Source organism: Notothenia rossii (assembly GCF_949606895.1).
Source record: "Notothenia rossii genome assembly, chromosome: 7".
Lineage (NCBI taxonomy): Eukaryota > Metazoa > Chordata > Actinopteri > Perciformes > Nototheniidae > Notothenia > Notothenia rossii.
The window spans coordinates 23,089,324-23,101,529 of record NC_136905.1 but is presented as its reverse complement, the minus strand read 5'-3'; the positions used below and the strand labels follow the sequence as shown (position 1 = coordinate 23,101,529).

The 12,206-nt window shown below is 38.7% G+C and overlaps 1 protein-coding gene across 5 annotated transcripts in view; it reads left to right on the top strand.

Moving 5' to 3' along the window:
* The window catches only part of LOC307013263 (F-actin-uncapping protein LRRC16A-like), a 59,580-nt gene that overhangs the window by 12,887 nt on the left and 34,487 nt on the right, over positions 1–12,206 (top strand). For all 5 annotated transcript variants that reach the window (XM_079640591.1, XM_079640592.1, XM_079640590.1 and 2 more), the window contains exons 3-4: positions 6,954–7,004; positions 11,698–11,757. In XM_079640591.1, the coding sequence (XP_079496717.1) occupies positions 6,954–7,004; positions 11,698–11,757 (111 nt within the window). The remainder of the gene's footprint in view (positions 1–6,953; positions 7,005–11,697; positions 11,758–12,206) is intronic.

Here is a 12,206-nt window from a genome sequence, read left to right as displayed (position 1 = left end):
AAATATCGCAAATCGAATCGCAATCGCAATATTTGTCAGAAAAATCGCAATTCCATTTTTTTCCCAAATCGTGCAGCACACGCACGCACGCACGCACGCACGCACACTACTCTCTCCTCCCCATTGTGTCTGGCTGGCATGCTGATGAATGAATGAACCCTAGTGATTTTGTCCTTATCTCTGTAACCTAAATACACACACAGGGTTCTTTTAGGACGCCCTCAGTTCTGGGTACACGCCCCTATCAATCACACCATGTCCAGTTTAAAAAAATTCTGATGTCCATCCAGTTTTAGAGGGAGTCCTGCCAAACTCGACTGTAATCCAAATTTGAAAGCACAATCATTTAATCCCTCTGCCCGGCCCTTTGAATGCTTGGTCAGCCTCACAGTGAGTCACATTTGGGGGTTGTTAGTGAGGCATTGATACACAGACAGCATGCAGAGATAATGCATACAGTTACATGCTATGAATAACGGGTATTGATTTGACCCAATTCATTAAAAAGGATTTTGTTTTCCCTGCCACAACCGAAGGCACATTTTATTGCTGTAACGGTTTGCCATACATACAGTATGTCTAATTTATTATTCAACACATTGTGCATATTCACTGACACTTTGATTCTGACTGAAAACAAGACAAGGAACTGTAGCAATAATGACAAATAAATTAAAATTACAGCATGAAATATAACATAATCAGAGACCACACATTTATTCATGCCTCAGCTTGCTGCAGCTGTGGTCTGATGAGGCTGGCCAATCAGATGTGTTGAGGAAGTACCACTGTCAGCCCCCTTTGTTCCCTGCCATGCTCATCTCCTCAGCAGTAAAACACAAAATGATGAGCAGGGCAGTGATAAAAGAGAATTGATGTCTCTCTTAAACCTCTCCATGGCTGCTGGTGCGCTGTGGGGAGGATTTGCACTGCTGAGAATGATTTGCTTCAAAATGGGATATTCATTATTTGAAAAAAATAGAGGAATGTATCATGAGAAAATGAAAAACAGCTTGGCTGTTAGGAGTCTTTTTCCTGGAAAAATGTTGAATAATTAATCTATTGTGGTGCCATAGCAATAACTGCCAATTTCTTTGTTCTTTTTTGTTATAGCCTACTCATAAAATCCTATAAACCATTGAAAAAGTATTTGTGTGTTGCCTGCCCTTAAGGAGACTGTAGACAGACCACCACACTATCTGGTGGACATTGTGTCAGGTTATTAGTGTGATATGGAAGGGTTCAGACTATCATATCCTAAGACCAGACAGTACATCATGTTAGCTGTTCCATTTCTGAACCATGCTGTAGTAAAAAAAAAGTATTACTTACTCGCATTATACTGTGGTTTTGGCGCAGTGAGAGTCTGCAGACATTACAGGACCAGACCTAAGCTGCACTGTCAGCAGATAGTCTTGGCAGCGGGGAATCAATGTATTGTAAAACAAATTATTTCTTTGCCTGAGTTAAGGGAGTTATAGTGATTGAGTTGGCCTCAGAGGAAATCCCACCGGGATCTCTCCTGTGTCGCATGATTGTGGTTCATTCTCAGTTGTGCCTCTCTATCATCTAACATTATCTCTTTGGCTTTGGAGCTAATTCCCACTGCAGGCATATTGTGGGAAAACAGAAGAGAATGCTTCCTCTGCGGCTAAGAGGATTAAAGTTTTGAATTGTGCTCAGGGTCCTTCTCAGGATGATTCAACAGATTTGATGGCCATATGTAGGGTACAGTTGGGAGACTGCTGGATGTTATTTAAAACTGAATGCAACATGTTATTGATGTTAGACTTTATAGAAAAAATACTAACTTATATATGGTACTATTTTATACAATACCTTTAATATATACTGTAAATACATGGCTTTTCACGAATTGTCTCTACATTAGAGGTCTTTACGCATCCAAAATGTTGGACCAAATTGGAAATGGATCCTGAAACTGACAAGAAACCAGACAAGCATAAATTACTTTTCAAAGTAGAGACCAAAACCTTTATAGAGAGAGAACAACATCACCTGCAGCAGCCCAATGTTGAATTTCAAGAAGCCATTGTCGAAAAACAACATAACAAAAAAGAATGAATGGAAGGTCCCATTTAAAAAATAAAAAAAATAAATAAAAAAAAAACACCAATAAAAAAATACAGTTTGAAAGAAAGCCTGATGAGCATAAATCTCACCTCAAATGCATGGACTTGTAAATATGTCTACCTTGCTAATGATACTCTACTGTATGTCTGCCTTGTATACTTGCTGCTGTACAGTATGTTAGCCTGTTGAAAAACAGCCTGGAGAGTCTTGCTCCTCTCTTACACTGAGTTACACCATCCCTGATTATCATAGATGAAAGCGGGATGGTGTGTTTGTTTTTTTCTGCTGCCTGTCTCAAGATACACACAAGCCTCCTCTATTGAATTCGTTCACACACGCACCACACAAGCCTATGCATATTCATATGTATTGTGTAAACAAGGGAAGAGTAACACAAATATAGTATGGAAAGAGAAATAAAAGAGAGAAAACCATTTCATGTTACCTTTACGATCTGTAATGTTGTGTGAGTCTCTTTTACAGTATTCACTTCTTCATGCTGCTGATGCTTTCATTTCTTTCACAGAATGGATTTTACTGTGCAGAGATGGTTTGATTATCCAATAGTCATACATTCCATAGCATAAAGTCTCACATTGTAGACAACAACAAAGGCACGTCATTGCCCTTTTGACCATTTATAACCTTCTGTTATAATATAGTGTAAGTATGTTTTTAAGGTGATTGTTTATAATCCCGCGAGAAAGGATGGGGCTAAAAAAGGCTGAGGACATTAAGAGATAATGGGAGGGAAGAGGAGAAGATGAATGAATGCATGGTGAGCTGATTGATTTCTCAAATGCTAAGATGGGGTCACCCTAGCAGAATTGGTTTGAACCAAGATGAAACGGCTTTTAAACACTTCCCTTCATTAAATATCTGCTTCTCTGATTGAATTTAAATCTTGGCTCCTTATCAGCATAACAGCACTTAGAATCTATTAAGTAATTTCACTCTTTGCCCTTCATCCGCCTCTGCTTCTCTCACTCTCTCACGCTCCGTTTCCCTGGTGTCCACTCTGCTGTCCACAATGCCCGATCTCCCTCTCTCTCTCTTTCTCATTCTATTTCTCTCTTTTTTTTGCTTGTTCCTAAAAATACTCTCATCCTGCTCTGCTGTGTAGACAGTTTCGGTTTGCAGCCAGTACATCATGACTCATTCATGTTGCGCACAGACACAAATGTGCATGCAGGACCTACTGGCATTAGCTATGCAATAAAGAGTCTGTGTCAGCAGCGGTGTAGGGAGGAATGTGATTGTGTCTGGGGGTTTTTTTCACTGCATTATTTCTATTTTTATTTATTTTCAAGATATGATTGGAAATGACCCTCACAGTTTCCCAGAGCCTAAGATAATTTTGCCAACCATTGTTTGTTTTGTTAAGTCCACAGTCCAAGATCAGCAAATAATTCCATTTATGAAACTACTGTAGAACCAGTAAATGTGAAAACTTGAATTAAACCAGTATGAGTATTTTTTATAATGTTTTTTGGTGCCATCAGGGTTTTGAATGATATTGCTCTCACCGAAACAAATTGTGGTGTAATAGTGTGATAGATAGAAATAATAAAGCGTGAATACACCCCAAGACATGATGGATGAATAAAAGCATTTTTCTGGTGGGGGTAGATTTCCTGCAGTGCTGCCACAGCTGAATGAGATGAAACACTGCTCTGTTTTGCTTCCTACAGAGAGGAAGCTTAACTGTAGGCCAGCGTGAATCTTGTTTACGGGGTAAAAACTCATTGACATTCTCAAGCAAGACTTGGCTCTGCAGCGAGCTTCTTTCATGTGTCAGGGTCTAGCACTGTGTGTGTGTGTGTGTATGTGTGAATATGTATTCACAAATGTATGTGTGAAGTATGGGCTAGCTGTTACCATAGTAACTCAAAGTGTGTGAGTGTGCACATGTGTTTTTGAGGGGGGGTATGTGGGGTTGACAATTTGACAGGAAAAAAGATAATCTGGGAATGTTAATACCATGAAAGGACTACTGCTGTGTGTGTGTGTACTGTGTGTTTACTGTGTGTGTACTGTGCGTGTATAAGAGAAGTGTGTGTCAAATTTGTATTTTATTCTTATTCATTATTAGATGTGTGTCTGTGTGGCTGGCCAAGGAGACAAATGGTGTGTGTGTGTGTGTGTGTGTGTGTGTGTGTGTGTGTGTGTGTGTGTGTGTGTGTGTGTGTGTGTGTGTGTGTGTGTGTGTGTGTGTGTGTGTGTGTGTGTGTGTGTGTGTGTGTGTGTGTGTGTGTGTGTGTGTGTGTGTGTGTGTGTGTGTGTGTGTGTGTGTGTGTGTGTGTGTGTGTGTGTGTGTGTGTGTGTGTTATATATACAGAGAGAGAGAGCATGACAGCAGATGCTCTCTGGTCTTGTGGACATGCTCCAATGCTGCTGCCATCTGGTTGGCTGAGTGGAACTGAAGGCGGGATGATGGTCGCTGAGAAATCCGTTGCTGATGGGATGGCTCAAGGCTTTTAGTCCACTTAAGTCACAGCAGAGAGAGAGAGAGAAAAACACCTTCTCTTATGGGACGATATCAAAATTAAGAAAAATATTTCAAAAGTCTTATACAACACAAGGTTCATGCACAGCTCGAGTTAACAACATAACAGACAGCTTTAGTAAAGCTCAATTAAGAAACTCAACATTTTCTTTCATGAGTTTCTGAAATGTGTATTCCACTCTGACATGAAACAGGAGGGTGATATGGCTGTGTCCATTTGAAAGAGCAGATGGAGAGGGTCCTGGCAAAGTGCAGAGGGGCAGTCATGCATACATTTATACAGGGGGAGGGTGAAAAACTGAAGGAAACCCAACATGAATCAGTATTAATACAGGTTGAACAAGCCATTAAGTGCACTGAATTCAATTTGTAAGGAAGTCATAAACATGTCCTTTAATGCAATAGTTGACTAAGTATGTCATTATTTACCACCCTCTCTAGACTGGACAGTAAAGATGAAGCCTCAGCGGTCAGTTGGTACAGTCAGCGGTTCTTGGTCATTGTTGTGACTGCAGCTGTAGCTATTTCACTCCGGGAAACCCCTCTGATGTTCAGAAGTCCTTTGATAAAACCTGGTGTTTTTTTATGTAAATAAATAAAACTATGACTTTCTGCTGTCCGACACACGCAACCAGGCCTCCTGTCTACAGAAGATAGAAGGTTTTTTTTGTGTCACGGATGTCTGTTCCCTATCTCTGATGTCTAGGCAGCCAAACTCTTTATTTCCACAACTTCTGAGAGACTGCAGAAGTCCATATATTTTACAAAGATATGATTGTGCTGTTGCTTTGTTGACAATACTGAAATATAATATAATTACATTTTGGAACTTCTTTTGAGTACGTTGACATTGATTGCACCAAAATGATTGCTGAAGTGACATTGATAATGAGGTCCAACAGGGCAAGTAATAGGGAGTCAGATGATGATACAGTTTAGGGCCATTCCAACTTTTATTTTTTATTTTTTATCTTTGCACCAAAGATTGTGACATTCTGACATTTTCTCTGATATATGTTGAAAATAAACCTTTTCTAAATGATCAGGGAATCCAATGTTGTAAACACTGATGGCCAAACCTATATCAAAATAAGACCTTAATTTAAGATTATCTAATAGTAATCTATCTTTTTTTTTTCTTGCATTTTCAAAAAGATTGTGACAGTTTCAAGACTTTCCTTAATCCTGTTTTCTCTCTTCAGTTATTTTCCCTTTCCTTGTTGCCCTTCATGCTGGACTTTTTTTTACTTGAACTTGTTTCTTATGCTGTGCTCTCAGACTATTTTATTCCTTTACTCCCTTCCTTGCCCTTACACACTTATCTGTGTATGTTTTATCCCCTCTAAACCAGCTTTTCTTTTTTCTTCCTTTCATCCTTATGTTCCCTCTTTCATCCCCTGACATTTTAACTTCCTTTGAGAGTTTTACACAAAACCAACAGGTGTAGATTATCATGAGGGCCGTACAGTGGTGACATTTAGACAGCATATGACATTACAGTTTAATTCCAGTATGCTGTCAGTGCAGAGTGAAAGAAATTATAAAAGACATGACTTGCTACTGTACGAGAGTATTGAGGTTTTAGCTTTGATGATAGTGCCCCATGCCTTTTTTAACAACCGGGATGTTTTTGGTCAAGAGGGTAGATGATAGTGTTAACATTTTTGAAAGTCCAGTGTAATGGCACATTGTGTAGGGCACAAATATTTACCACATACTGTATTTCTATCGTAGACTGTATACGTAACGATTAAATAGATTTGTACTGTATGCAGATTTGCAACAATGTTTTTCTAATATACTGACTACCAGAGACTAGTGTTACCACATATCCTCTCTAACAGTATCACATGTAATGGCATTCTCAGTGAACCAGATGTAAGGCCCTTTAAGGCTGCTCGTCTGGATAGGAAGGTCAAGATTATGCATTCCAGTAATGCCTCTTCAGCTAAGTCCTCACCATGTGTTCTAATTAATGTAACAGTGGCAGCCGGTTCCCAGGTTGCTCAACAGACAGAAAGACACAAATAAGATCACACATACTGACCTGTAATTGCCAACTCATTCGGGGTGGTTCAATGAAAACAATGACAACATGGCTTCCTTTAGAGCAGGCACTTCTGTAAATGTCACTGTCTGTTTATACGTTTTTTAGAGTAGAGAACATAATTTATTTTCATTGTCATGTATTTTGTGTCTTTCCATACTGACTGAAATGTGTTGGAGTCACAAGCCTTTTTTCTGGATGAGTCAACAGGCTAACTCTGCGCTCTTTGTCATTTCCCTATGCGTGTTGGTCAGAGTGTTTACAGCTACATACTCATTATTCTCTCTGTTCTCCCTCTCTTGTCAGGCCCTTGCATCCCACCGAGCTTACCTCTTGACAGCACGCATTCCAGCAAAGGTAAGAGCAGCAACTATAAATTAATTCCAAATCAAAATACTGCATGATGTCAGATGAGTAAATATTTAAAAATATGTCTTCACTTTTAGGTCAACTGCATCATTTGAATAGTTTATCAAACTCTTTTTCAACATCTTCTCAAACTAGATAAGTGGATATAAAAAGGGACTTGAAATTTGAAATTTGAAACTTGAAAACTGTTCTAATGGTGTCTTCAGTTACAGCATTGCAGCTATAAAATGTCACATACATCATGTCGACATCATTTTACACAAAAACCAAAAGCACACATTCACAAAAAGAAACTGCGCTGGGACTGTATATGAAAACAGACTGCAAACCAGTCCTCCTGGTAGGAAAGAGTAGCATTTCACAGTATTTTCCCAAAGCCACGTGATAACATCACATCATCTCTTGTAACAGGTCCAGGAAATACTTAACAACTTCCCTTCAAAAAGCTGTTTGTCTTCCAGTCAATACGATGCCTTCAGGGACAGTTTAGGTGATTGATTAGTAGCTTGGAAACTGATTTATGGTATTACTCGGGGTAGAAGAGGCCATAAAGAATATTCAAGCTGACCCCATTTCACTTGACATCAGATGTTTCCAGTGTTATGAGCTGCAGGTTCAGGATCTGTTGATTTAGCTGCGTCTGCATCTGTTTTCTATCTGTGCGTTGAAGGGATTACACACCTGCTCAACAACGCTCCTCGCTTCTTCAGTACTGTTCGAGAAGTCTGTCTCTAATTTTATTTACTTCTTTGTTGTTCTTTTATCTTGCTGCAGCATTTTGTTATGGAACATTTTGAAGGTGCATCTTGTGAATTTAATTTGTCAGAAGCAAGAGGCCCTTTTAAGGTTGAATATATTAGACTTAAGGTGATGAGGCATGACGTAGCTACAGTATGTCTGTCTCTGAGTTGTTTTTCCACAATAAAAGCAAAATTCCTCTGTTCAGAAAAAAGAAGAAGCTCCATCCCTTTCTTCCCTGGCTCTGCTTAGCCAGATGAGATTACAACATCAGATCACCTCTGCTCTCCTTCTTTCTTTAAGCGATTCGTCAAGCTTTCTCCCTCTCATTTTCTCCTGCTTTTCCAACAAACCAGATTACTTCCTCTTCTCTTCATCCCTGTCTCTCGCTCTGTGTTTTTCCCCTTTTATCTATGTGGTTTTCTTCCCCCTCTTATCACTGTGCCAAAGGTCAGCAGGGATAACCTACACTGTCTTAAATCCACTTTAATATATTATTTACATTATTAATTCATATTTATCTGTGTTTAAAAGACCATTACAAATATAATGTTTAAAATGGCTTTTTTTCTGCAACACAATTCCAAAATGTAAAGGTTTTAATTAAAAATAAATGTTATTTTTCAGATCTTCCCATTACCAGTAATGCAAATGTTGTGTGAGTGTCTTGCAGCACACAGCAACATTCATAAAAAAAGCTGACTGGTATAGTATTTCTCCTTGGTATAGATTTTTGTAATGTAAAATATATATTACAGTGGAGATAAGTCAACAGTAAATGAAGATTAGCCTCTGCTCATTGTTCCAACACACGAGCTATTGACTGTATACATCCTCTGTATATTCAGTTTACTAGTTTACTGCTAGATCAGTTTTGTTGAATCTAAGCTTAGATGATAATGGCTGTTGATACTTTTAACCATTTGAGTTTATGCTCTGTCTGGGAACCCAGAGTTGCGTCTAAACACACACGAGAACAATCAGTTGGAGTGGATTTCGTCAGTACTGTTCTCCTAAGCTCAAGGCCTTAATATTAAAGTAAACACATTGCAGTGGCAGTAAACCCTTAGTTTAACACTTTTCTGTGTATCTTTCTTTGTAGTAGAAATTCCCCCTATAGCCCTCTCATTCACTTCTCACCAAGGTTTCCTTTGTGCACCTCCAATTGATGGTTGGCTCCTCTTGAGAGGCTGCAGGGCCTTACAGTCTGTCAGTGCCTCCTCCCAGACATGCCCACATGCTCTCTCTCTCTTTCATTCATCTCCCTCCCCTGACTCTTTTTTTCTGTAGCCTCTTGTTGCTGTATATTCCACATACCTGTATACCCCGTATTTATCTCTCTCTGCTTTATGTCAGACATTTGTGAGTTTTTAAAACAAAAGATCAGGCTGGGCATACATTTTTCATAACTTGGATATAGTACGCAGACAACATTACACAGCAATTGATAACATAATGCAGACCATCCCATAAAACCTGACAAATCTCACGTCCTGGTTAATGTTTATAAATCCCAACATCTACAGTTAAATTCCTGTACATAAAAAATCATGCATGAACATACTTAACCTGTATTTTCCATGAAAATACAGAAAAAACTAAAGTGAAGAGGTTGTGTTAAAATGACAGACGGACTGTAAACGACTGAGTGAACAATGCAATCACTAACATTTGGTTCCTCCCTACACCTCCCAGCGTGAAGTCTAGCCATTGGCTGGATTTCATATTTATCAGTGGTGCTCACTTGTGATTAGCTGGCGCTCAATTCAGTGGAATATCATACCAGTCCTTGCTCTGTAAAGTGAACTGATTGACCCTGTTTTAGTTAGGCTTAGACTCTGTTTACTGTGTATTCTAAAACAGAGCAAAACAGTTATATTATACAGTATATAATAGTAGAGTCCTGAACTTGTGAATGTACTACTGTGCCAGCTTGTATACTGTACCTGGTGGCTGCACATTGAATAGACATGCAAGGTCTGTTAACTTGACTTTCCCATCATACCTGGGTTAGTAGGTTATGAAACATAGATAATACACTTTTGATAGATTATGAACTATTATAATAAGTACTATTCCTGCATGTCAGAAATAAATAAAAAAGTTCTGCAATGCCATTTTTTAACTCTACTGTAAACATGTAACACAAAAAACATCCCAATGTGACCTAGAACACATTTACAGCATCATTTACTAGCATATTACACAATGTGTGAACAATTTGCCCAAATAGTGTGGCACATAGATATTCTTGAAAGATCTCCAAGCATTTGACCTTCTCTTAGCTTGCTAACATTAGCCACCATACTGTAAGCTATGGTCTCTCAGATAAAGAAAGGCTGTAACATCTAAACCCCTGTGTGCTCAATGAGTGTGATTTCATTTTTATAAATTCAACTTTTCTTTGCAGTTACATAGTCTTGCTTTAAACATCATTAACACATTTTGAATCAATCCATCGTTTTCTTTTGGCCCTTTGCCTTGTTAAATTCTAAATGTCTTTTTGTGTTTTATCTGAATGAGATTTCTTTTTAACTGTGTTTTAGTCAAATAGACTCATTTCCACACGAGTAAGTAACTAAATCAAAATGAATGCTTATGTGTGTGCATGTTCGCATGTGGAGTATATTTCTTTCTCGTAGACTGACCATGAGATAGGAACCACAAGCAGTGCTGTAAAATAAACACACACTGCATACTGTATTCAGACAGTAGACAGACAGTCTGTATCCTCTCCCTCCTCTCATCTCCCAGCCAAGCCTCAGGAACACTGAGCCCACCTGGAATAGCCTGGCCTCGCTCGCTGGCCTGCCCTCCGGCACGGCACCACGTCTGTGTTTGAGAATAGGAGAGAGAGATGGAGAGGGAGTGCAGGGAACTGTCTGCTCCGTATACAGTGGGAGGCATTTGTATTCACAAATTCACCCACTCTCATTAAAGGAGATCTGTTCCTTTCCTTTTTAGGGATGGAAAGACAGGCAGTCTTTTTTTTTCTTCTGAAAGGCTCTCTCTTTAAACAGAAATAAAAAATGTGTAGCTGTTAAACTGTTATTGTTGTTTTTAGCTTGACTTATTTTGAAAGGGGGTTTTGAATGTGAATTAAGAAATGGAGGGGAGGCTTTTTTCAATAACTTCCATTTCGTATCAAAGCTGAAATCAACTGCTTGTAGATTCAAACAATTCAGAAGGCAAGCTGAAGAGAAAAGAGAATGCTCAAGGTGTGTCCTCTCCGTATTTATCTGCCATCAATTAAGAACAAATGCTTAGCAAATGAACAGTGTATCCCAGAGTGGCTGCATTTTTTATTAATTCAGCTTGCTGAGAGAAAATAACGGGGAAACACTGATTTATTTAAACAATTAGGTGACTGTTTCTTATTACCGAACCTTAGTTTGAATTTCTATCTAAAAATGTTTCTTTTGCTGCCCTGAAATACAATGTAAATGTTTGAGTCAGTGATGAAATAGTCTGCACAGGAGCAAGAAGAAACAACTGCATCCATATCGTTTCATTATAGAACAGGCACATTTACAGACAGCATTCCCCAGACAGACAGTCACTTCACTTGGCTGATGTTATTATTAGGCACGATTACTCTCAAAAATAAAGTATACATACTGAATGGTCTCACACATTCACATGGATGCCACACTTGCACATTAATTCAATTTCTGCCAATTCAACTACTGTTTTACATTTTCTGAATGTCAACATACATTTGCAGTTTTAAATAAATGTTTTATCCTGAATGTTGTTAAAAGCTGCCTTTTGTTCAAAGTAGGTCGGAGACAGTGTGGTAACATAATTTATGTTCTGTAATAAACAGTAACTCAGATAATCATTGAATATTGCATTATTCCTTTAGCTTAGGATGTTACCAGGTCATGCCTATATCTGACAGTTTGCAAGCTTTCTAATGGTGATTTCTGTGCTTTTTTTGTAGGTGGAACACTGCTTTAATTACCTGGAGATCCAGGGGATTGCTTGTAACAAGCCTACACAGGTACACAATATGACCACCAAAACATTGTCCATAATACTGATACCAAATAACAATATATATAATATCCAATGTGAGTTACTTTAGTGTCTTGCTAAGTGAAACCTGAGCAGGAGTGATGTTAGTGGATTTACAGTAGGTACCAAACTTCTACATTTTAAGAGCAAAGCTGGTACAAATAACTGTAGTGGACAGACAGTGAACTACACTAAAAGAATGGAAAGCAAAATATGCTAGAACAATCAATAAAACTGATTAATGTATGAGACAGACTGTATCCACAAAAGATGTTTCCCATCTGGGAAGATCTTGCATCTGACTTTTTAACCAGTGCTGGCAAGCTGTCAGTCAGCAGGATCTACCTACAAAATATGATAATCCGTCACTTACCGCAGCGCTCCTGCAGCTGAACCTCTCTCCCGCTCTTCTGGAGAGATGTCAGTCCTTTTAAT